Source organism: Ascaphus truei, chromosome 1 (assembly GCF_040206685.1).
Source record: "Ascaphus truei isolate aAscTru1 chromosome 1, aAscTru1.hap1, whole genome shotgun sequence".
NCBI lineage: Eukaryota > Metazoa > Chordata > Amphibia > Anura > Ascaphidae > Ascaphus > Ascaphus truei.
In genome coordinates, this window is record NC_134483.1 from 94,338,177 (window position 1) to 94,363,321 (window position 25,145).

Here is a 25,145-nt window from a genome sequence, read left to right on the forward strand (position 1 = left end):
ACGAACTATAACAAAAAAAGGTAAAAAAAATCTAAACACAACAAATCACTCTTTCAATGTTAAAGAGCCCATGTAGCAGCATGCAACTGAAATCCTCAAGGAAGTACTGTATTACGTATTTCTACACATAATGTAAGTCCTAGCATTTTAATTTTAAACAAGTGACTGACCTGTTTAAATATAAAATGTTCAGCATTCAGTGGATAACCTACAAGCCGTGTTTGATTGCATTTGAGACTCGATATTTCCAGCCTTTGGTTTAGTTTCTGATTCTTTTCTTACCGGTAGATGCTTAGCAATCGCAGGTCTACAGTAAATGAGGAAGTAAAAAGCTAAATTCAAGTAGTATAGTCAGCCACTCCCTCTCCTCTGTGCACTATCAGCACTATGCAATGTTTTGTACTAGTATAGCCATGGCTGGTACAGACTATCTGCCTTCTTGTGACATAAGTTCTGATAGCTACAGACAGTGACAGGCTATCCTGTGGGTTTACCCCTCCTCATGCTGCCTCTCTGAGTGACTGGGGTGGAGGTGACTGGGGTGGAGGTGAAAGTCTGTGTACAGGCAATCATGGTGCAGACCCCTTTCCCTCCCCCTCTGAGCCTTAGAGAGGAAGTGTCCAAATTGTTTCAGTCAAGAATTTCCCCTCCTGGGGTAGAGAGATGCAGCCAAGATCTGCGCAGAACACAAGGCCTCAATACAAGGCATACGCTGTAATGACATCTGCAGTGGCTGCCTGAATAAAGATCCCTTTTTATATACTTCTGCCTAAGCCGCAGTCTATTGGGCAGAGGTATAGGAGAAAAGACTGTCATGGAAGGGACTGCCTCCAGCTCTACTGGGGCCTATTGTGACTGGAGGCGCTGACACTATCAGAAGAACCTGAAGATCACCCAAAAGTCTGTCCTGTTCCCCACAATATCGCAGAAGCTCATCTCTCCTGGAACCAAACAGGTATGAAGCACCATACAGACCTGTAGCCAGAGCAACATCTCCCAGAGGGGGGAAAGCAGTGCTACAAATGGAGACGCTGCTGAAATGCAGCAGCAGAGCAGGCTTTTAAGGACAGTGCAGCTGACAGCCCAGGAGAGGAAGGAGCCAGGCCTATGATGCTTCACCAGGGACCCTGAGCACCCATTCGAGTTAAGGAAGGGGGGAGCCCTGACACCAGGGAGGGGGCTAGCCTGGACCCTTACCAAAATGAGGACTATGTTGGGGCATTCCCTGAGGGCATGATACCAGGGAGGGTGAACCCTTCATCAAATACAGACCAGTGGTTGGGGTGTACCCTGAGGGCATAATACCAGGGAGCGTGAACCCTTCAAGCGGCCTAAAAGAAAATACTAGAGCCAGGGCCCTTTCAGTTGTTGCTGGGGACCATTGGGACCTCAGAAAATGTGCTTATGGGGGCACACCCTATGAGAAATTGTCCAGGGAGTGTGGACCTCTCATCTCATTCACCATAGGGACGGGCCCCTTTCAGTTGGTGTGCTGTGTGCTCTAAAATGGTGTCTAATGCATGTTTCACGCTCTCAAAATGGCATTCCTGCTGAAACCTCGGGACCGCAAGGGCTTGCAAAGCAAGTTGCAAGTTATTCGGCAGCAAAAGCTAACTCCGTCCATCACTATGACTGGCTCGGCGGAGCCAGGTCACTTCTTGATCTGCCTCCCCTGCTCTATATTCCACCTAGGTGAGAGACAACACTCAAGATCCAATCCAGGACTCTGTCTCTGCCATGGAAGGAGTTAACCACACCCTGCATTACTTTAGTTTTGCGGAGCTGTGAGACAGAGGAGCTGCCTTGCTTAACTGCTGCTATTATCCTACCTCATCAAAACAAAAAAATGTCTGAGCTGGAGCTGACAAATTACTACCTACCATGGGGCTACTTGGTATTGACTATCAACGGGCAACACCACTTGCGCTGTGTGTGCCCCAACTGCCGGCTTCCAGGAGGCGATGCCAGCCCCACCGCTCGGTGCCAGCTGTAACGGATCCGCACCTTAGTTTAATGTTTGCTTTGCCTTACAGACCTGTGCAGCCCTGGAACACTGCTCCTGATATTTACTGCAGCTCCACCCTGGGTTCACTCATTAAAGCAATGCTGTCACATGCCCCTTCTGCTATTGGTTCACTGACCTTTAAAGACAGCTTTCCCACAATGCTCCCCTGCCGAGCATAGTCCTTCCTGGATGTCACAAGTGTTCTGCCACAAGCCCTTGGCTTGTCTATATCCCTGTTTCCTGAGTCCGGCTGCTAGTCACACGCAGCGGCCTGTTCCTGTCTCCTGTGCTGAAGCGGAGGTCTCTCCAGTGTTAACTTCAGCTCCCTGTTTCCTGAGGCCTGCTATCCTTCCACAGCAAGAGCCAATCTACCGGTACCTGGGGCCCGCTGCTCATTCTCCATAGCAGAGGCCGTGTCCTGGTTCCTGTGCTGAAGCGGAGGTCACTCCAGTGTTGACTTCAGCTCCCAGTTTCCTGAGGCTTGCTGTCCTTTCTCTGCAGAGCCTATCTATTTGGTTCCTGGGGCCTGCTGCTCATTCTCCATAGCAGAGGCCATGTCCTGGTTCCTGTGCAGAAGCAGAGCACCTCCCGTGTATTCTTCAGCTTCCTGTGGTTTGCTGCCCTACCCTTAGCAGCGGCCAGTCTACGAGTCCTGAGGTCTGTAACCCTCTCTCTCCTTGCACAGGCTCGCTCTGGACTCCTGCGCTGAAGCACTGGTTTACCAGTGCTGCCTGGCAGTGTGCCCACTCCTGTCTGCCTATCCCTTCCTGAGAGCAGTACCATGGGCCATGGTCACCGCACGCGCAGAACCCACGCCCGCGCTCATGCTTCTAAGCTGAAGTGGGGAACTTCTGATTACCTGTTGCCGAACTCCTGCTTGAATAATGTTTATCCTGATCTCTCCTGTCCTGACCATGGCTTGTCCACTGATGATGCTACCTTCTCCAGTCCCGACCCTTCTACGTACGACTACGAACTGCGCAATCCGGATCAGCCTGCACGGTCTAAGGTCGGTGCTTATACAACCCCACCGCAGCCACACGGTCCGACCCAGGTTTGTGGCGAGCACAAGCGTGACACCAGCACTGCGGGGCCCTGTACATGTGGCCTCCAGCCCTGTACCAACTCCCGCTGTGTTCCAGCCGATAGACCGGGCCTTCACACCATCCAGTGTGGCCCCTGCTGTCTCTCTCCTATGGCAGTCTACGATTGGGCCTGCATGCTGTTCGGTGCGGCCCCTACTTCGGCCTACAACCAGCCCCTACAGCCGCTAGATGTGGCCTGTGCCAACCTGTATGCAGTGAAACCTGGTGCTTTGTGAGAGCAGCGCGACTTGGTGATGTCAACAAGATGGCTGCCGCTCCAGATGCGGAACTGGCGCCAGAACTTCCCGGGTTGAGTGACGGAGTTTCCCACTGCCCTTGCCCCACCGAAGACCCTGCTCTGAGGAAGAGGTCGTTGTACTCTCGGATCCCCTAATACTGCCCCTATAACATCCCCTAGGAGTCGTGGCAAACCCAAAATTGCCAACTCTGGACTGGTCATGGACATTGATAGGCCCAGTTCACCGGCCCAAGTTGCCCATGCCCCGTCACCAGTCCCTGTCACCAGCCCGATACTGCCATCCAGGGGTAAGGGAAGACCAATGCAGAGCAATTTATCCGGGACCCTCCTAGGCCTCGACCCTTGGCCTGTAGTCCCACTGTTTCAGCCCCTGCTGCATCCACCTTTGTACTGTCCCGTTTTTCCAGTGATGACAGATTTAAGGGACTGGAACTTTGGGGGAAAGGATGGTTGGTTTGATGAGTCAGAGGGAGAAATACCTGCGTCTAGTTGCATGCCACTGGCTAGATCCCCATGGTCATTCAGGTCTTTTATGGAATCATCATTATCCCAACAGTCTGCTACATTTGGTGTGTCCTCTCAGATGGACACTAGGTCCGGTAGTCCAAATTTAGAATATCAGTCCGGGGAACCGCTTAAATGGTGGGACACTATGTTTCAGGGCTATGCCACCAGTACTGTATGAACAGGACACGGCTACTGCTGGTGGATGGTCCTGTAGTAGATTACTGGTGGGAGGAAGATTAACTGACACCTGAAGAAATAGCTGAAGCCCTCCGTAAAAGGGTGGGAGAAATTTAGGGTTAAGAATACCTAATGGACCCTCTATTTTATATCAGGAGGTAAAACTTAGTGAACCTAAATTTTGGATGCTACCCAGCCAAGGAGCTGGCCGCAAAATATTAAAATTCAGTAGAGCTGACAGGGCCATATTACACAGGTACCGTCAGTCTCACGGGTATGAGTTCCCGTACGTACCCAAGCCAATCATGGAAGAAATTGAGACTAACCGTCATGATTGGCTCAAGCAGGCCGTCTTAGCTTATCTCCACTCCAATACTACTGAGAAGAGATTCATCAATTAATCCAAAATACTTTCCATTATGGAGGAGTGGTTAGAAGGTACCTGCATTTATAAGGATAGGGTGGAAGTCAGACAGAGGCCTGGTTCGCCTAAGGTGTACTATATCTGGACTAAGATGTTTGATGGGCGGGTGGTAAAGAAACCCGATCCTAAATACTATAAGTAGGGATTCTATTCTTCCCGTTGGAAGAATTGTTCTATCATCATCGCTGTAAGCAGTGGATGGTATGGGTCCCTATTGTCTCTATACTGTGTTATTGGTTATGTTGTGACATCTGCTGTAACCTGTTTCTGTATTGCAGGCTCCAGGTTACTGAATGGTGCCCAAATTCGATCCCAGTGAGGACATGGGAATTTCACCTGAGGGGAGAGTATAGCCATGGCTGGTCCAGACTATCTTTCTGCCTTCCTGTGACGTAAGTTCTGATAGATACAGACAGTGACAGGCTATTCTGTGGGTTTACCCCTCCTCATGCTGCCTCTTTGAGTGACTGGGGTGGAAGTGAATGGGAGTCTGTGTGCAACCAATCATGGTGCAGATATCGTCCCCCCCCCCCCTCTGAGCCTTAGAGAGGAAGAGTCCAAATTGTTTCAGTCAAGCCCTTCCCCTCCTGGGGTAAGAAGGAGTGGAACTTTTCCCCTCCTGGGGTGGAGAGATGCAGCCAAGATCTGTGCAGAACACAAGGCCTCAATATTGCCAGAAGGCACGCAGCATCCAGGGGTCTAGGACCCATTCTCCAATACAAGGCATACGCTGTAATGACATCTGCAGTGGCTACGTGAATAAAGATCCCCTTTTATATAATTCTACCTGTCGCAGTCTATTGGGCAGAGGTATAGGAGAAAAGACTGTCATGGTAGGAACTGCCTCAAGCTCTGCTGGAGCCTATTGTGACTGGAGGCGCTGTCACCAATGAAGAGAACCTGAGGATCACCCAAAAGCCTGTCCTATTATTCCCCACAACATCGCAGAAGCTCATCTCTCCTGAAGCCAAACAGGTACAAAGCACCACACAGACCTGTAGCCAGGGCAAGATCTCCTGGGGGGGGGGGGAGGGGGAGGGGGGAGCGTGCGAGGCCTCTGTAACTTCCTCTTACCTGCTCTCTGGTCACGTGTCGCCATGACAACGCGGCGTCAAACGGCAACTCGACATCATGTCGTCGTGTGACGCCGTCCATGCCAGAGAGGAGGTAAGGGGTGGGGGGGGGGGATAGCGAGCCAGGGGGGAGAGCAGGCAGGGGGGCGCAAACAGAAAGGTTTATATATACTTTTGTGATTAGTACAAATATTTTGAACACATTTGTAAGTGAGCCAGCTTCAATCATGTTTTATGGACGGCCTATCTAGTTTAAATCTGCTCTGTTTCAATATCAGTGTAATCGTTTTCACTTTTCTAAAAATGACTGGGAGGTTCAGGGATCACAGGTAAAAATACGCTCATACTTGATCATTTTGAGTGTCCTTTTTCTCATAACACTTGGACATCAGGCTTTTTGTTATTTCTTGCTTTTTATAAAAAATAAAAAAAAGAGATTATTCCAATCCTAGCATTAAGATAAGAATAATCAAGTCATTCTTTATTGTAACCCTTTTCTTTAAATAAAAATCTAGTTTTAGTAAAGAAGACTGTCACACTTTGTTTCAGAGGAACGCTTTCTATGCAATAAACTACATTGCTTACTAGGAATGTTGCATAGCCAGTTAGGATGGTTGCTTGAAGTATCTAGATCATTACTACAGACTATGGCTTTGTGGAAGATATCCGTTTCTATATTGAAATCATTATTGAATTTTAAGTTAAAAAAACGTTCCAAATAATTCCTATTAAAATATTCAAACAGTTGTAAAAGACTAGATTTATCACCATCCCAAATGATTACAATATCATGAATGAAACGGCTGTAGAGAACCAGACCTGCCCAAAAGGATTGTTGTTCCAAAGATGTTTGTCTTCCCAACATCCCATAGATTTGCATGCCTAGGGGTAAGTATAATCCCCATGCCTGTCCCCTAAATTTGTAATACAAATCTCTATTAAGTGAACACTAATTATTTTTTTTAAATTAAATTAATCTATATATATATATATATATATATATATATATATATATAAACCATAATACTGAGTTAAGTTATGGTGAGTAAAATAAGGTGACAAAAACCCTCCACAGGAAAGCAAATATGCAAATATAGCTGTATGCTCATCTGCATGTCTTAGGCAGGTCTGCACCCCGCCTTTCCCCATTATCACCCAGCATACAGCACTTCCACTGCAGCAAGGGATTCTGGGAAATGACATGCAAATGAGCACACAGTGTCACTTTTTGCCTCAATAACCATTTTTAACATGGTTCCCTATAGGCTTAAGCTTGCTGCATGGTCACAGCTTTGAGCACAGCCAGGGTTAAGGTGCATACCCAGAAAACCACCCACAGACAGCCGTTTCGACCTTGATGGGTCTCATCAGTGTGGGGTTGATTTTACTGGGAATGCAAGAGAGGCTATGGGATAGGCTAAACCATAATACTGAGTTAAGTTATGGTGAGTAAAAAAAGTGACAAAAACCCTCCACAGGAAAGCAAATATGCAAATATAGCTGTATGCTCATCTGCATGTCTATATATACATATATATATATATATATATACAGTGGTTGACAAATCACAAAAAAATCTACTCGCCACCTAGTACCAAACGTGTGCTGCTTGGGCCAATATTTACTCGCCCGGGGGTTAAATCCACTCGCCCGGGGCGAGCAAATGTATAGGTTTGTAGAACACTGTATATATATATATATATATATATATATATATATATATATATATATATGTAAAAAATTGTTTGTTTGTGGGTTTGTGGCTTGGCGAAGCGTTGGCGTATGGGAAACAAGCTTCTTCAAATCGGTGAAGGTACTTTCCCCACTCAGTCGGCATCAGGTGAAACCAGGGACTGGGGGGGGGGGGGGAGAAGGAACATGGCAGCCAGCCACGGGGACGGGGGGAAGGAACACCCCCCCCTACCACCTCACCCCCCCCCCACGCAGGCAGCCAGCCACGGGGACCGGGGGCAGGAAGGGGGGGGACAGCGGGAGCAGGAGGAGCAGCAACACACACCCCCATTACTTACCCGTGCAGGTTTGAAGTCCTGGCAGCTCCATCCTGCGTCACGACTGGGTCAGTACACGTGGACATGAAATCCAGGGCAACGCCGGGTATATAAGCTAGTACTTGATAAAATAAATCAAAGTTCTGGTCCTTACATCGAGTGCTTACTAATAGAGATGTGCTATTTTTGTTGCTGAATTTCTCAAATCAAACAAAATCTGCTGCTATTTATTTGAAAACTATTTCATAAAACCGGCAAAATATTTGTCAAGCATTAAAACGAAACGTGCATTGCAAGTCTACTTTATCTCACTGTGTGTTCCAAGATGTACTTAAAATAAAGTGTATAAGTCAGTGAATCCTTTCTGGTATAACAAACACAGGAGACCTCTGTCCATCCCTGGCAGTTAAAAACTCTCAATATATCAACCTATTTGTTCCTTAGCCCAAATACCAATAAAATACACCAGCAGGCAGCAGATGTGTCATTCTGTAAAAGCACCTGTATACTGTACTTACCAAAACATGGCTACATATGTTTCATGGCAGCATTAGTGTTAATTTGATAACTATTGCTAAATAACATTAGCATTCACACAGAAAAAAGAATTATTAATCATTTTTTCTACTATACAGAATCAAAAAATTAACTTTTTTTAAAATAATTAGTTATTATTTTAACATTTTCTTTCATATTAAGGATCCAAAAAAGTCGTGAGATAAAGGTTTGATTATTCTTTAACACTGACGTGTACAAAAAGGTTAATGTAATAGAAGATATCACACAACATCAATGCAGGTGTTATAATTGCACAAGGACACAGTGAACTATTACACTTTGAACCAGGATATTTGGTGCCAGTTATATATTACACTAGCTGATATACCCGGCGTTGCCCGGGCGTGGAAGGGCAGGGGGCATGGAGGGGGGGCAAAGGGCAGGGAGGGGGGGGGGGCAAAGGGCAGGGGGGGCAAAGGGCAGGGAGGGGGGGGGACTCAATCCCCCCCCCACACACACACACAATCCCCCCCCACACACACACTTCCCCCCCCCACACACACACACACACTCAATCCCCCCACCCCCCACACACACACACTTAATCAGTCCACAATTTCACCTGGGGGGGCGACATGCTCCGATCCCCCAACCCCCCATGCTGCTGAAAACGGGAAGCAGACAGGAAGAGAAGGAGGGGCTGTCTGTGTGCAGAGAGAAGCCCCGCCCCCTCTGCAAGACACAGACATAGAAGCAGCAGCACGGATCTTCTGGCCCCGCCCCCTCTGCAAGACACAGACATAGAAGCAGCAGCACGGATCTTCTGGCCCCGCCCCCTCTGCAAGACACAGACATAGAAGCAGCAGCACGGATCTTCTGGCCCCGCCCCCTCTGCAAGACACAGACATAGAAGCAGCAGCACGGATCTTCTGGCCCCGCCCCCTCTGCAAGACACAGACATAGAAGCAGCAGCACGGATCTTCTGGCCCCGCCCCCTCTGCAAGACACAGACATAGAAGCAGCAGCACGGATCTTCTGGCCCCGCCCCCTCTGCAAGACACAGACATAGAAGCAGCAGCACGGATCTTCTGGCCCCGCCCCCTCTGCAAGACACAGACATAGAAGCAGCAGCACGGATCTTCTGGCCCCGCCCCCTCTGCAAGACACAGACATAGAAGCAGCAGCACAGATCTTCTGGCCCCGCCCCCTCTGCAAGACACAGACATAGAAGCAGCAGCACGGATCTTCTGGCCCCGCCCCCTCTGCAAGACACAGACATAGAAGCAGCAGCACAGATCTTCTGGCCCCGCCCCTTCTGCAAGACACAGACATAGAAGCAGCAGCACGGATCTTCTGGCCCCGCCCCTTCTGCAAGACACAGACATAGAAGCAGCAGCACAGATCTTCTGGCCCCGCCCCCTCTGCAAGACAGACATAGAAGCAGCAGCACGGATCTTCTGGCCCCGCCCCCTCTGCAAGACACAGACATAGAAGCAGCAGCACGGAGCGCCCGTGCACAGCTCTGGCCGCCCCCAGGTTTCCCTGCAAGCTGCTCGCGCCCCCCCTACATAATCGTGCGCCCCCCCTACCTAGTGTGTGTGTGTGTGTGTGTGTGTGTGTGTGTGTGTGTGTGTGTGTGCGTGCGTGCGTGCGTGCGTGCGTGTGTGTGTGTGGCCCGTCACTCCGCCTCAGGCCAATGAGAGGTGTGCGGGGGCGGGCGGCCCAAGGGACCAATGAGATTTCCCCTAGGGACACCGGACATCCAGACAGGCATACAGTGCTTTCACTAATATAGTATAAGATTTGGCTTCTAGATAAAGGCTATCCCTTAACCAATTAACTTTACTTGCATTCACCATATATGTATACCAACAGGTGTCCCTCCCTTGAGGAGACACTATACTCGGCATCTCGTTGAACGCTCACCCTCCCTTCTCCCTACACCGGGTGGTCCCACCCCGTGTCCAGTTCCCCTTGGGAATAGTTCTCCCACCCTCAAGTGAGTCAATGAATGTGTATGAGTGTGACTGCGCAGCCACTGTGTCCCAAATGAAGAATGGTACCGTTGGTGCACTTTAGAATTACCTGCCGGGCACTCCAGTACCTGGTGCGGCTACAATCTTCACAAAGGATCAGCGATGGTGTAGATGACGTCACCCGTAGGTGTCTAGGGCGATCCCACCCAGACACGCTGCGGCTCGATAGCGGGGTCTGCGCCCAGACCTCCCGCCAACTCAGAACTGTCCCAGCGATGATATTGTGGCAGTAAGGGAACCGGAACCTAACTATGGCCAGTCCCTAGCTCTGCTTGTCTCTACAGGGACTCGGGGCCAAACTGGGCCTGGGGCATGCGGCCTAAGTAGGGGGCGGTCTGCCTCCCCGCACCGAAGCTCCTTCTCCTCTCCAACCAACTCTGAATCATGTGCGCGCAAACACTTCCTTTTCCTCTTGGTCTCGCACCTCATTGGCCCAGGCGCATCACGGGGACCCGCGGGGGCTGCTGGGACCCGTCGTGCTCTACCTCCTTCGCGGGCTCTCACCCTCGCTCTGCGCATGCGCAACCTCTGCTAGGCTAAGTCTGTGCTGGCGCCAACCACAACATGGCGGCTCCCTTGTGCGGAACCTCCGTTATCGGAGTGTTCCCTAACTGCAACATACCCACCCATAACAACAAAAGGATGGAAAAGGGGGTCCCAGCTACACAGATATGAGACAACGTTTCAGGGTTTAATCTCTTCCACAGGTGCAGTGTGATGGCAATAACATATTGTGATCATTATTGTGCTAATAGGTGTGTGATGGTATTGATTGCACTACAGCAAGCCACAATATTTTATTGTCATCACCCTGCACCTATGGAAGGGTTACCCCCCAAAACGCTGTGTCTGCATGTCTATCTGTTAGTAAAGTAAGAATGAGATTAAAAGAACAAGTTACCTGCACGGTGGAGACATTCTTAAGCCTTCAGTGATTTGATGGCAGTAAAGGGGTCCCTGCCTATACTGTTTCTCCAGCCCAGCAACACAACACAACACAGCAAGATAAGAATAAATGTGAGTGCACCGATACCATAAAAATATTGAAGTAACAAATATTTCCAAGCCATGGAAAGATCCTTTAAATGTTGGCTATATGGATTGTGTACTAATAATTCAGACATCCACAGCACTGGCAGATTCTAAACAGATACCATTGCAAAGAGGGAGTAGGGGTTGGTGTAGAAAATACCATTAACCAGGAAATATTGCAACATTAGCAAGCTTCTGTAGCCAGAAGCGCACAAACAGGATTTTATCTCAATATGACACCAACAAGTTTGTATCCCAATTACAACAACATCAGACACAAGTTGCAATTGACGTATATCTCGCCTTACTAAGTACGCGACCCCGGCATTGGTGCAGAACGTGTATCATTCGGGGGGAAATATGTAATGTACCAATTGGGGGAGAATCACAAAAAGCCCTCTCGTCTCAGCCTAAGAGAGGTGCAAAGTGACAGGAGTTAACAAATTTGAGATTCTAAAGAGAGAAAAAGACTCCTCTTCGACTGCACTCAGTACCTACAGTATGCGATAATAATAGACAATAATAGAAAAGGAAAAAGGTAGCTGTGCATAGCAAAATAACTTGAGGGCTAGAACGCAGGATGCAATAAAGAAAAGAAGATGGGGTGTGTGCCGGGCACGCACGTTCTAAGTGAAACTTCTTTGTGTTTTGTCACTGAAATTGTACTCGTGCACACGCCTGATTGCTTTCTCGTCTCCATGAAGGAGTTTTTAGTCCTAAGAGAATTTAGGTAGGTGCCAGCAAAGAAGTTTCAAATATGTATTAAACAAATGCCAGAATAGGGAATAGTTATCACAGCTCTACATTAATATTCAATAGTATATATATGATGGCGGAGCATGGGGAATAACATATGTTTTTCAAATGACCAAGAGTGATCACAAAAAGGTTCCCACTAATTTGCACACAGCCTAAATTACCAAAAGACAGTATTTAAGGGAACTAATTAGTCCCAGCATACATGTAATGCAGAAACCAGGAGGATTAGAAATTAAAAAAATAATTCAATTTTATTAATTACTAATAACTCTTTTAAGTGAAAAAATATGTATATATACGCTAATAAAATAATTTAAAAACCACTGAAGTATGCCTGTTTCATGGACCATTTATATAAATATATGCATGCATATGTCCTTATTGTAGTGAACGCATAGTCTTGTATTCAAATACCCTATAGTTTGTAACGGGAAAGTGTCACTGATATCAAAGTTGTGACACCTACAAATATGTATGGATATGGTAAGTATATGCTTGTTCACAAAAGATATGAGCAAGAAAAAAACAATATAGAGTCTGTAATTGGTGACCCCTCACAGTAGGTTGAGTATGGTCAAATGATCTATAATATACACACAAATACTCCCTATAGATAAAATAGGATGTATACATATAAATGAAGGCATCATATACATAATAGTTTCCTCAAAATGTGTGTTTACCCAAATGTATCCATGGGTTACAGATCACATAACATTATGTTCCCAAACTGTGACCAATAGTAGCGAAACAGACGCAATTGTAACTATCACATACCATATGTGCACTTTCATTTGTGCAGGCTGAACCTAGATCTAGTGAATGGTTATGACAGCCATACAAGGGGTCCTTCTCTTCTCTGACGAAGCGCTGCACAGGCGTGAAACGCATAAGAGCTACCCTCCATTCCTGTCTGCACCATGGTGTTTGAATAAAGAAGTTTTTTACCCCATCGCTGTGATCCTGATCTATCTTCATTACACGGCTGTGCTCTGCCACACTGCTTCGAGCGGAATCTCCATTGATATAATGAACTAGAACACTTTATTCTCACTGTACACTTCACAACAACAACTGGATACTTGAGCTTAGGGCCTTCACCCTCGGGATGTCAAAATAACAAAAACAAATAAAGTGCGCAAATTAATAATTCTATTATTTAAACCCTTTACCACCGTTGTGTTAATTTTAATGAAATACAACCTCTAAATCGATGGGTGATCTGCAGCTATATGAACAGGGGTAAAACCCCTGGGCAACTGAAACACAAAGAAAGACAAGAGCGCAAACGCACATAGTGAAGTTTGTAAAAGTAGGTGTATATAATTTTAGGGTATAAAATTTAGGGTATAAATGAATAACAAATTAAAACTATGGAGCCCCTTATCATCGTCAATGATTGCTCTGAGTTGGAACACGAAGTGTGCGCCAACTTAGAGCAACATGATGACGAGACTGCGAAAACCAAGCACTTTAAGTTTTTTAGAGACAAAAATGACTACGATACAAATAAACAACGAACATGGGCCAAAGATAACACTAAAGGAAAGGTGACTGACAATAAAATTGTGAATGACCCCAATGGGGATTCTAATGGACGCCCTAATGGTAATTCAGAACATCAAAATAGCCATAGAATGAATGGAGAACAAAATGATAGAGGGAGGCAACATGGAGGTTATCAGTATATAGATAAAAGGGAATACCCTAGGAGAGATAGATCGTATCCCCAAAGGGGGGGACATCCCAGGAACCCTAACTATAAAGGGAGAAATTATGACGAAAACTATAAATATAATAGAAACAGACAAACTAACTATCAACAACAAAATGAGTCATATAGACCTCCTGTAAGGATACCAGAACATATACGTGAGAATCGCCCTGCACCCTCCCCTTCTCCCTCCTCTCCGTCCCTTTTTTAGATCTAATAAGGAGGAGGCATGGCTCCCCCGAAAAAGAACTGAAAAGTACAGAGAACCACAAACAGGTGATCTCAGGGACCAAGTTATAAAGACCATTGCCAGAAGAGGGAAAAGAGGAGGATCCAGGGTCCAAAAGAAAAGAATTCTAAGGACTCCACCCACCCAGATAGATAGAGGTATTTTTAATCTCTCTACGTTTATCCTTACAGATGATCAAAAAAGAGTCTTAAGTAAGGGACTCTCCTTTTCTAAGACTAGCGGGGCAAATTCATTTAAACTCTTCAAAGATCTTCATAAATTTATAAGAAATATCACACTAAAAAGACACTTTATTAAAATAAAAAAAGAATCCAACAATATAGTTGATACTATTCAAGAAATAGAAAGATAATGAATCCACAGCATGTATCCACACGCCTTTTAAGACCCAATCTACCTTTTACCCATATCATTCTAGGGGTAATCATGTGGACACCTTTTTTGATATGGTTTATAACGATCTAAATAAAATTAACAATAGTGACAGAAAATGGAACATTAAACAGAATATGTCCAAGGCTGAAAATCTTGCACTAAAATTTCTGCAGGATAATAACCAACTTATTATTAGACAGGCTGACAAAGGAGGAGGTGTGGTTCTACAAGATCGCTCTACCTATGAGCAGGAGGCACACCGACTCCTTTGTGACCCTGTCTTCTATAAGAAATTAACTTCAGACCCCACAGCATCATTTCTAATTATACTTAAAAAACTTCTAGATGAAGCATTATCTCAAACAATAATAACAGATAAAGAATATGGGTTTCTTTATAATAAGTCACCAAAAATACCGGTGTTCTACCATCTACCCAAGCTGCACAAATCTCTAATAAACCCGCCAGGGAGACCAATAGTCTCAGGTATATCCTCACTGACAGCAAACCTATCCCAATATGTGGATTATTTCCTGCAAAGTATCGTAGGGGAGTTACCTTCATATCTAAAGGATTCCTCTGCGGTACTAAATCTCTTTGCGAAATTCAAATGGAAAAGCTCGTACAGATGGCTGACGTGTGACGTACAAGCATTGTACACCAGCATTCCACATGTAAAGGGCATTGCAGCAGTTGAGGATTACCTGAGACGAGAATCTAACATCACAGATCTGAATAGATGGTTTATCATAGAAGCCATAAAATATGTGCTTAGCCATAACTACTTTCTTTTTCTTTCTCAGTTCTTCTTGCAGATTTGCGGAACTGCAATGGGCACACGTTTTGCCCCCAGCTTCGCAAACCTGTATATGGGGAACTGGGAGGAAACTTTCATCTGGAAGGAAAATCCATTCCTTAAACATATAGTGATATGGCGTCGCTATATAGATGACATTCTGTGTGTGGGAGGGTGATGAAGAATCAATAGATAAATTTATGAAATACATCAACCATAATGACTACAATCTGGTATTCACCCATGTAACACACACGGAGAATGTCAGCTATCTAGATCTGGATCTAAAAGCTTCGGAGGCAGAAGGGGTAACAACTAAAACCTTCTTTAAAAAGGTAGATACGAACAATCTCTTACTGGCCTCCAGTAATCATAAAAGAACTTGGATTAGCAACATACCTGGAGGTCAGTTTATGAGAATAAAGAGAAACTGCAGCAATGAGGCAGACTTTGAATTACAAGCCCAATTTCTGTTCTTAAGATTCTTAGAAAGAGGATACAATTACAAACAACTTATACTTGAACTAGAAAAGGTTAGAAAAATAGATCGGAATAAACTGTTGATACAAAAAAAGAAAAGTCCCTCAAATGTTGATGAAGACCGAATAGAAGTTCCTTTCATCACCAACTATAACTCTATGCACAGACAAATAGAAGGAGTCATAAAAAAACATTGGGAGATTATATCTACAGACCCCATTCTTAGTGGACACATAAACACATCTCCCAAGTTTATTTACAGGAAGGCACGCAGTTTAAAAGACACACTAGTCCCGAGTGACATTGGGAAAACTGTAATAAATAGAGGTGCCCAATCCTGGATGAACAACAATATAGTAGGGAACTTCCCTTGTGGAAGATGCTGCATATGTAAACTCCTACACACTGAACGTAAAACATTTAGATCAAATATAGATCATAAAGTGTATAATATTACTGAATTTATCAATTGTAACACAAGATTCTTAGTGTACTTATTAGAATGCCCCTGCGGCCTGCAATATGTAGGCCGCACAAAACGTTGTCTGAAAACACGTATCCAAGAACACGTGAGAAATATCAAACATGCACTACAGACTCATAGTGTAAGTCGACATTTCTCAACCCACCACAACAAAGACCCCTCAACCTTGACCTTCAAAGGGATTAAAACCATTCCCCAAAATAGACGTGGAGGAGACAGAATAAAAGATATATCTGTCCAAGAAACCTTTTGGATCCACCAATTGAAGTCTTTAGGTCCTAAAGGTTTAAATGAAAACATAGACCTATGGTGTCTATATTAAACAATATGCACAAACAGGCCCCACATAGTTATGCGTTCCCTATCAGCTTAGTACTTGGCCCTATGCATAAGATCTGAACAACATCTGCGATACCCATTCATATTAAATATAAAGTAATAATCTATATGTGTTATTAACACTTGTTTGTTTTATTTCAGAGCCTTTGAAATATTCACAATCATTGGCAATTTTATTAAAGTGTTTTTTAAGTTGAAATTATTAATAAAAAATGTATTGTGTTTTTACCATACCCATAGACCAGCACTGAAAAGGTCAACCCACCAGAGCACATTAAGAAGTAAGTACTTCAAACACCCACACCTGTGGGTTAATGCCTAGTGAGGATCAGATTGGTGTAGATACCTCTGATTTTGACCAATCAGTGGCGGCCTAAAGGTATAAATATGTTCTTAAACTAGTTCAATTTATCCCTGAAGAAGCTTATGCTTCGAAACGCGTTGGATAAAGATTTTAAAAGTCCTAGAACTGTATCTCCACACTCTGTGTGTATTATCTGCATTGGACTGATTTTTCACAAAAAGCTGCACTCGGCATACTGCAGTAAAAGCTACGATCACGCTTTACGCCCCAACCTCCCTTTGCGGCCGGTCGCAAAACCCCGCGGGACACGTGACATACCAACAAAGTGCTCCGAGACGCAGTGGCAGTCTGAGACAGACCCAAGGAGTGAGCGGTAGTGACGGCGGCGATTGGGGGAAGGATATCGATCAGGAAAAGGCACCGCAGCGGAGGTTCCATACCACAACCGAGGCAGCTTGTCCTGGATGCTGTGAGAGAGAATTCCTGAGGCCTGGAGGCGGCAGTGCGGCGTTTGGTAAACTCATGTATTGCACATGAAATGCTTAATACCCATTAATCTGATGTACGCAGATATTATACCCTAAAATTATATACACCCACTTTTACAAACTTCACTATGTGCGTTTGCACCCTCAGGATGTCCCTGGACTTTCACTCCCATCCAAAGGCACCAGGAGCAGTCCTAGCTCTTCCCTTACCCCCTGGTAGAGTAAGGGGAACAGTCTCCCGCCGCTCCCCTAAGGGAGGGCCCACAGTGTGGCAGAGCCCTGCACAACTGGGTTGGGTAGACCAGCCTCTCTCAAGGGTAGAGGCAACTGACTGAATCAGGAAGTGCAGCTCATTAAGTACAGGCAAAGCAGGAACCACCTCCGTGCCCCTGATTAGACACAAGGCCTGATTGCACCGCCTTCTCTGTGACTCACTGAGGCTGCATAGAAGTGGGGAAAACCCATGATTACTCCTGGGAAGTCTGCTTTTACTAGGGCTTACTGCCAGGGCAGACTGGTAGCCAAAAACCAGACATGGCTACACGTAGAAGCAGCTCGAGCATGCGTAGAAGCGGCCGGCGCAGTTCACACATGCGCAGAAGTGGCAAACGCTGGTCGCGAAAGCGCTGGGTGGCAAGCTGGCATTCCACCTCCAAATTCTGCCACCTTATGCCTGGGCGTATCGGGCCTAATGGGAAATCTGCCATTGGTTTTGGAGCTCCATAGAGCATACCCAGTATGGAAGTGGCCTTCCTCTCAGTATCTTGACACATCTACATATATGGGCAAGTCATCAGTTGTTTCTGTGAGCCTGAAAATCTCCTGCATCTTAGCTCGATGAATTTCCCCACAATCATGTTCCTTCCCTTCATACTGCATTACTGAATAGATAAGGTATGTTTTTAGATCAAACACAATATATTTTCAACTTATTGAATCATTTTTCATATGGTTATATATTTCGTATTTGTAATATTACCTAATGGATAACAAAATTATTAGTAATAGTCAGCATGGATTTATGAAGGACAGATCTTGCCAAACTAACCTTATTAGTTTCTTTGAGGAGGTAAGTAGGAATTTAGACCAGGGTAATGCAGTTGATCTGGATCTTGTAAAGGCTTTTGATACGGTTCCACACAAGAGGTTGGTGTACAAAATAAAGCAAATTGGTTTCGGTAAAAATATTTGTACATGGGATTGAAAACTGGTTAATATTCATTAACACACAAAAAAAACGCAACACACATTCCATTAATACATTGGCACAGTGAAATTGTCCTTTTAACATAGGATTTGCACGTTTTGTTATTCTCCCAACTATGATACATCTGCCCCCTAAATCTTCACTTGCTGTGGCACAGAGAAAACAAGCAAAACAGCCTAATTAACAAGACTGCCCTCCAACAGCAAAGGAATAAAAAGAATACAGTGATCTTGTGAATAGTTTGCGTTAATCACTAGTTAGGAACGACTTAATTGCACAATGCAGTGGTGGAAATATTTTCATTGTTTTTATTAAGACACTAATAAAACATCTATTTCACCATAAAACACACAGGAATAGAAAATTGTGATTTATTTATATTTTACAGCCGGCTGCCATCAATTTACTGTGCAGGTTTTTCTTCAAAATATATTTTATAAAAAGCACGGAATAAATGAAACATATATACATATCATGCAACACATAGAACAGAAATGTACAACATACTCTATTCCAGGGGGGCTCTACACCAGTCCTCAAGCCGCCTCAACAGGTCAGGTTTTCAGGATATCCCAGCTTCAGCACAGGTGGCTCAATCAGTCCCTGCTTAAGCACAGATAGCTCAATCAGAGGCTGTCTTCCACTGAGTCTCTGAACCACCTGTGCTGAAGCTGGGATATCTGAAAACCTGACCTGTTGAAAGGGTTGGTGGACTGGAGTTAAACAACCCTGATCTATACTAGTAAACAGAAAGGAATTACGTCCATGTATACTCTCCACCTTATTGTTTGCAAACAAATGTGTAATATACTTTCTGTATTTTCCCACCAGTTGAAAATCTAGTAGCTTTAAAGGCAACTTTTACCCTTCGCTGAAAATTCAGAAAGCCTTTGTTGTAATATTTGCACTTTCAAATCGACGTTTATATCTGCTCGTATATGTTTTTGATGTATACATGATAAAGTAAACTGTGAGTGTCTCTCCATTTGCCCGACACTGGAAATCTCGTCCATTTCTGACCCTCGAGCAAAGTCTCCTCCTCAAGGTTATTCTTCGTTGTTGCCCGACAGCAGGATAATAAACTCTTTGGGGAGTTGCGAGGCAGGAGAATGACGATATGGTCACTAACTTGTTACTTGTGCTTCCTGGTGGTACACAATGTATTATTTCTGTATTAGATGGGTATTACAGAAGTATTTTGTTAAAGGTAATAGACCCTGGGTCAGAGTGAATCAGTTTGCATAGACCAGATTTCTTGAGCAGAGCAGACGGCTTCATACTCCAGGAGGGGTGGGCGCTGTGTGGACACAACCAGGACAACAATGCAAAGTATCGTGTATAAACAGGTCACACTCTATGCAGAAGACACACTGGCATACTGTGCAAATGTAAACCTGCAGCAAAAAAAAGAAAGAAACACAAAGATGTCACTGCAGCCACGACTTGAATATGGATAAAACCTCACACATGTACAAATGACGGCAATATGGCAGAAAACAAGCCCTAAAACACAGTAAGTGTGGGAGGATTCGAAAAGGGCTTACTGCAGTTACTCGGGGAATGACTGACAGATCTGTTAATGATAAAATAAATGATACCCTTTCAAATCTGGAGTGATTTTGCACTGAATTTGAAAGCTGGAGGAATATGTGCACTTATTTGTTTAAATGGGAAGTTGAAATAAGCCTTTTCCTTTATAGAACAAACATTTAGATGCTAGTGATAGAACATTAGAATATGCAAATCAGTGTAATAAATCTTAATATATAAAATTGAAATTTGTGGGGTTGAAAGTAGATGTGGTGAATCTGATTGGTCCTCAGCCTCTGGCCAATCAGATTGGTGGCTCTATGACGTCACCCAACTGACACACACACACACACACACCACCTCCCGCCCAGGTAAGTAAACCGCCGCCTCAAACCCCTGCGCCTCCACCCTCCCCTCCCAGCTCACACCCCTGCGCCTCCAGCCTCCCCTCCCAGCTCACACCCCTGCGCCTCCAGCCTCCCCTCCCAGCTCACACCCCTGCCGGCGGCCCGCCGCCTCAAACCCCTGTGCCTCCCCTCCCAGCTCAAACCCCTACGCCTTCGGCCTGTGTTCCCGCCTTGCCTCCCAGCTCACACCCCGATGTCTCCTGCCGCCTCACACCCCGGCGCCTCCTGCCTCAACCGGCCGGGACCAAGCGGCGGAACGGATGGCCGGGAGGGGGAGGCCTGAGGGAGCGCGAGCTGAGGGCCGCGTGCACGGGAGCCTACACCTGAGGGAAGCTGGGGGCCGCGTGCACGGGAGCCTGCACCTGAGGGAGCACAAGCTGGGGGCCGCGTGCACGGGAGCCTGCTTGCCCGCGAGGGGAGGGAAATGGGCGCGGGTGGGGTGGTGGCGCGGGGGGGTGGTGGTGCGCAGTCACGGCTGGCGGGAGGTGGGGAGCCGCCTGTTTGGATCAGCGGACGTTCCACTCTCCCTACCCCCCCTCCTCCTGTCCACTGTGTGTGTGTGTGTGTATGGGAGAGTGTGTGTGTGTGTGTGTGACACTGTGTGCGTGTGTGTGACACTGTGTGTGTGTTTATGTGTGTGTCACTGTAGGGTGGGGACCGGAGCTGCGCATGGGGGAGGGGGGGGAGGAGCGGAGAGAGAGGGGGAGCGGAGAAACAGACAGTCCTGTCCACTGCCCCACCCCTCCTGTCCACTGCCGTCCCCCCCTCCTGTCCACTGCCGTCTCCCCCCTCCTGTCCACTGCCGTCCCCCGCTCCCTCCCTCTGGGGGGTGGGGGAACCGAGAAAGAGGGGGAGCACAGAAATAGGGGGAGAGGAGGGAACAGGAAATTTAACTCATGGGCAACGCTGGGTCTCTCAGCTAGTTATTTAATATAAAGACACACGGCAAAAACACAAATTTAACATAATATTGTTATAGTTGGTGCTTATTCCACATTGGCAACATTTACATCAACATCATCCAATGAACTGTTGCAAATAAAAACAAGTAAATGACACTTACTTGTTGATCTTTCAGTTCCCCATCGCAGCCACGACAATAACTTAAAAGAAGATATTACGTATATTAATATCAGAGATAACAGGTTGTACTGATGGTAAATGTACAGATACCATACACATAGTGCAAATGGACTATAAAGTCGCTGGTGACAAATGGGGTTTTCCCCTCCCTTCCCTAAGAAAACTTCCTTAGAGAGCCATATCTTGGTCATTGTGTTTGCAGTATGATTACCAACATATAATAAAGGGGCAGTCCCTCTCGGACCAAACTGTACTAACGACAGGGACATGTTTAAGAGGTTACATCTGGGTGACAAACACCCTTTTTTTTTTACCAAAATCTGACACCTGTAGGAATTTTTTACATTGTTTTTTTTAAAATAATTTGGAAGCATGGTGAGGCGAGATTTGGGAGGGGTTTGGTTTTCTCTAGTTATTCCCCCCAAAAATGATACAGAGAGAATTGTTTTGGAAGCAAAGTTTTTATTTTCTGCGGGGGCACTAATGTTTCCTCTATCCTTGTCTTGCCATCCCTTTCAGAGGACAAGTTAGAAGGGGCACAACACTTCTCCTGTAGATAACAGGCCAGATCATTCACACAGTGACATGACACAAAGAGGAGCTTCCCATGTACACACAAAACTCTTTTAAAAAAATTACTAAACTTCAAAATATTAAATTAAATTAAAAAATTAAAAAAGACACAAAAGTTTTTTTTTTTTAAATAAAGATATAAAAGTATCTAGATTTGCCCCCTCACTGCAGGGGGTCTTTTTTTTCACTTAATAGGGAAGGTACATTTCCAGGGTTAAATCTTGGTGGATTTATTTAATCTCTCATTGGGAACCTGAAATGTGGAATGGGTTTAATATACTTCAGCTCCTTTGTGTGTGATGTCGGTGTGATAGGAACTATGTGTCCTCCCCTCTCTGTTCTCCAGGATTTAGGTTTTAATGGAGGATGAGTGTGTAACTCTGATAATGTCATCATAACAGGGCGAGCCGGAGATGAAGAATCAAGTGACTGACAATTTCAGAGCCAACAAGAACATAAATGACGTGTATCTTGTTGTATGAATTATGGCAGTCAGGCCCAAGCAAGGGAGATACAGCTGCTGAACATTTTCCTCGGGGGGTATATAGTCTGCATTTAGTGCCCTCTCTGTGGCATTATTGCCATTGAGTGTAGCTGGCCTTCGGTTCGACAGAAATGAAACTAAACATTAACAAAAGGTTGGAAGAAATTAGTAAAATATCCCAAAAAACTTAGCAAACAAAGGCCGAGTTTATAGTACTTGCGACTGCGAAGTCGCGCAGCGCCGAAGCAAGTACATGCACTGCGGGTGCCCATAGCGGGTGCGACCGAGATGGCGCTGCAAAGCGACGGACTGGTCGCAATCGCTGGAAGCCACAAAGTTGTAATATTTCCAGCAATCGAGGGGTGACGTCACGGGCACGTGACCGGTTCAGCCAATGAGGGTGAACCACTCATGGCCACTTCGCGTCTCCTGCACCAGAGTGCAGGAATCGCTGTAGTAGCGGCGACGGCTGACGTCACGCGGTCGTGTCGCCGCTACAATAAACTTAACCAAAAGCAGATAAGACACAAAAAAAATACAAAATGGTGTACTTTCATGTTACCAGCATATAAAACAGGTTCATCTCTCAGAAAATGGGCACCCCGCACAGCTAGGAAGTCCAGCCCTGGCTCAGGGCCCCAAATCCCATTACGGGCAAAAAATAGAAATAAAATTGAAACGTGGGGGTTGCGGCTTCAAAGCAGCAATCCTGGCCATCTCCTTTGTTTTTGTTGTAACAGGATGAGCACTGCATTGTTTTCAGCATCCAGAGACCCCTGGTTCCCAAGCTACCCACCCGCGTCTCTGCCCCTCAAATTGAAACAAACTATCAGTTCAAATCTCACGGGTCTCGCGAGCCAATCATCCTATTGGAGGGCCAATTAAACCCATGCAAAAAGCTAGGATGCTATTATACCTGTAACTTTACCGGTAAATATCTCAGGAACCTGTCAGTCCACAGAGCTAAAAAAACACCCTTCCCATCCTGTTAAAAAATTCAAGCATTGTTCGGCAGGATTGCGGCTTTAAGAGTTTGGCGTTTCGGTGCTTGTGCCATTCTCCGTTAACGTTGTAATATATCTGCATGCCATATTGTTTGTTATCTTATCTTTCACGTCGCTGCTGAATAGGCTGAGGGTCACAATGATAAAAACGTACTGTAGTAACAAGATTACCTTTCTCCTTCATATTTTTGTAAGGGAATCTCCTTAAAAGCATCTAAGGGAAACAGGTGATGATAGGACCGGGCTAAATGGGGTGCAGACACCAATGTAAGACCTAGAAGCAGAGGAAATAATGTCACTTGAAAATACAGCAACTGGACATTGGCTGCCAGGGCAGATATAACACCCCCATCTAAGTATAACACTAGTCAATTGCATCAAGCCCACTCATGCTGTATCCATATTATTATACTATAGACATTGCACAGTATGGCTGTGTAAATACTTACGGCAGAGTTTGCATTCCACAGGGAGTTCAGAGTACTTGGCTTTGCACTGAGGACAGAAGTAGCCCCCTAATGTCAGCTTTGGCTCACTATTACTATCCAGGTGCCTGAAAAGCAGAGTCAAATAATAGAAGGAAATATATTGTGAGAAAATAAATACAAATGCTGAACCAGCAGTCATATTACTCAGGAAATGTCTGTAGCACTCGGGGGCCACAAATATTCCACTAGTGAAAGGGTTAATGTTAGCAGCACCATCACATATCCACACAAATAGTCAAACATCTGCAGAGTCACCACTGGGAGGTAAGGTTAAAAAAAAAAAACAGGCTGGTGTGGCCATAACTAAAGGATAATTCAAAGTGAGCTCATTTATTCAGTTTATGTGCAGGAAACAAATAGGCAGGTGGAATAAGCTGGTGTGCAACACCCGTGTAATATAGAAATGTGTTTTGAATCACTGACATGTCAACGTAAAAGGTGCATTACAAGTTCCATGCATACATTATTTTTATTTTATTTATTTTTTACATAGGTAGAAAGCATGGTCTCTCCAGAGCTGAACCATATATATTTGCGCTCTGGGAACCCAATGGTTCCCGAGATACTTACCGGTTGTTTAAATCCCCCGCGTCAGGTGGATGATATCGTGGCTTCCTATTGGTCCACGTGATGTGGGCGATTTAAACCTCCATTTTGTTTCCTATAAAGGGGAGGAGCTGGCAGCAGTTGAAATTAATGCGGTTTAGCTCTGGGCACCCTGTGCTTTACACCCATGTCAAAAGAATAGGGGGTGTACAATCCTTTTATTTAAACAAAAAATGTACAGCTATAAAAAAAAAAAAATCTGTACAAAGGATAAATATATTCATTATCATGTGGAGTATAAATGGTCCTTTGTGTGCCGTTGAAATCTCAAATGTGGATTAGGGCAGGGGCACCCAAGATTGTTTTTGGGGGGCAAGACAGTTACAGAGGCCCCGCGCTCTTCCCCAAAGTATTTAAGTTAAATGCCGGGGGACCACACGAGGCCTCTAACTTCCCTTACCTTGACTCAGACGGCTTTGAGCGATGCGGCGTCACGTGACCCAGCGGTGTCATTTGACGCTTGAGACAAGGTAAGGGAGGGGGCGGGCGCAAGCAGTGAGGGAGAGCAGGCAGGGTGTGTAGGGCAAAAAGTTTGTGCACCCCTGGATTAGGGTATGCGGTGAATAGGTGTGTGTCTCATGGTGACTTGCTTTGTAAGTCTGTTAAAGGGCCAGAAACATTGTGTCTTTTCTTTTTAATTCTGTACCATTTCTTATATGCGTAATACCA

The 25,145-nt window shown here is 45.4% G+C and overlaps 2 protein-coding genes across 9 annotated transcripts in view; both read right to left on the minus strand.

Annotated features, from left to right (window-relative positions):
* Nucleotides 1-8,493, minus strand: part of NAIP (NLR family apoptosis inhibitory protein) — an 81,936-nt gene extending 73,443 nt beyond the window's left edge. The window contains exon 1 of the mRNA XM_075592023.1: nt 7,561-8,493. The gene's annotated coding sequence lies outside the window, so the exon portion shown is untranslated. The remainder of the gene's footprint in view (nt 1-7,560) is intronic.
* Nucleotides 8,494-18,348: 9,855 nt separating this feature from the next.
* GTF2H2 (general transcription factor IIH subunit 2) overlaps nt 18,349-25,145 on the minus strand; it is a 33,026-nt gene continuing 26,229 nt past the window's right edge. For all 8 annotated transcript variants that reach the window (XM_075592117.1, XM_075592090.1, XM_075592126.1 and 5 more), the window contains 4 exons: nt 23,832-23,935; nt 23,554-23,656; nt 21,302-21,341; nt 18,349-19,695 (listed from right to left, as the gene is read on the minus strand). In XM_075592117.1, coding sequence (XP_075448232.1) covers nt 19,576-19,695; nt 21,302-21,341; nt 23,554-23,656; nt 23,832-23,935 — 367 coding nt within the window. In that variant the 3' untranslated portion in view covers nt 18,349-19,575. The remainder of the gene's footprint in view (nt 19,696-21,301; nt 21,342-23,553; nt 23,657-23,831; nt 23,936-25,145) is intronic.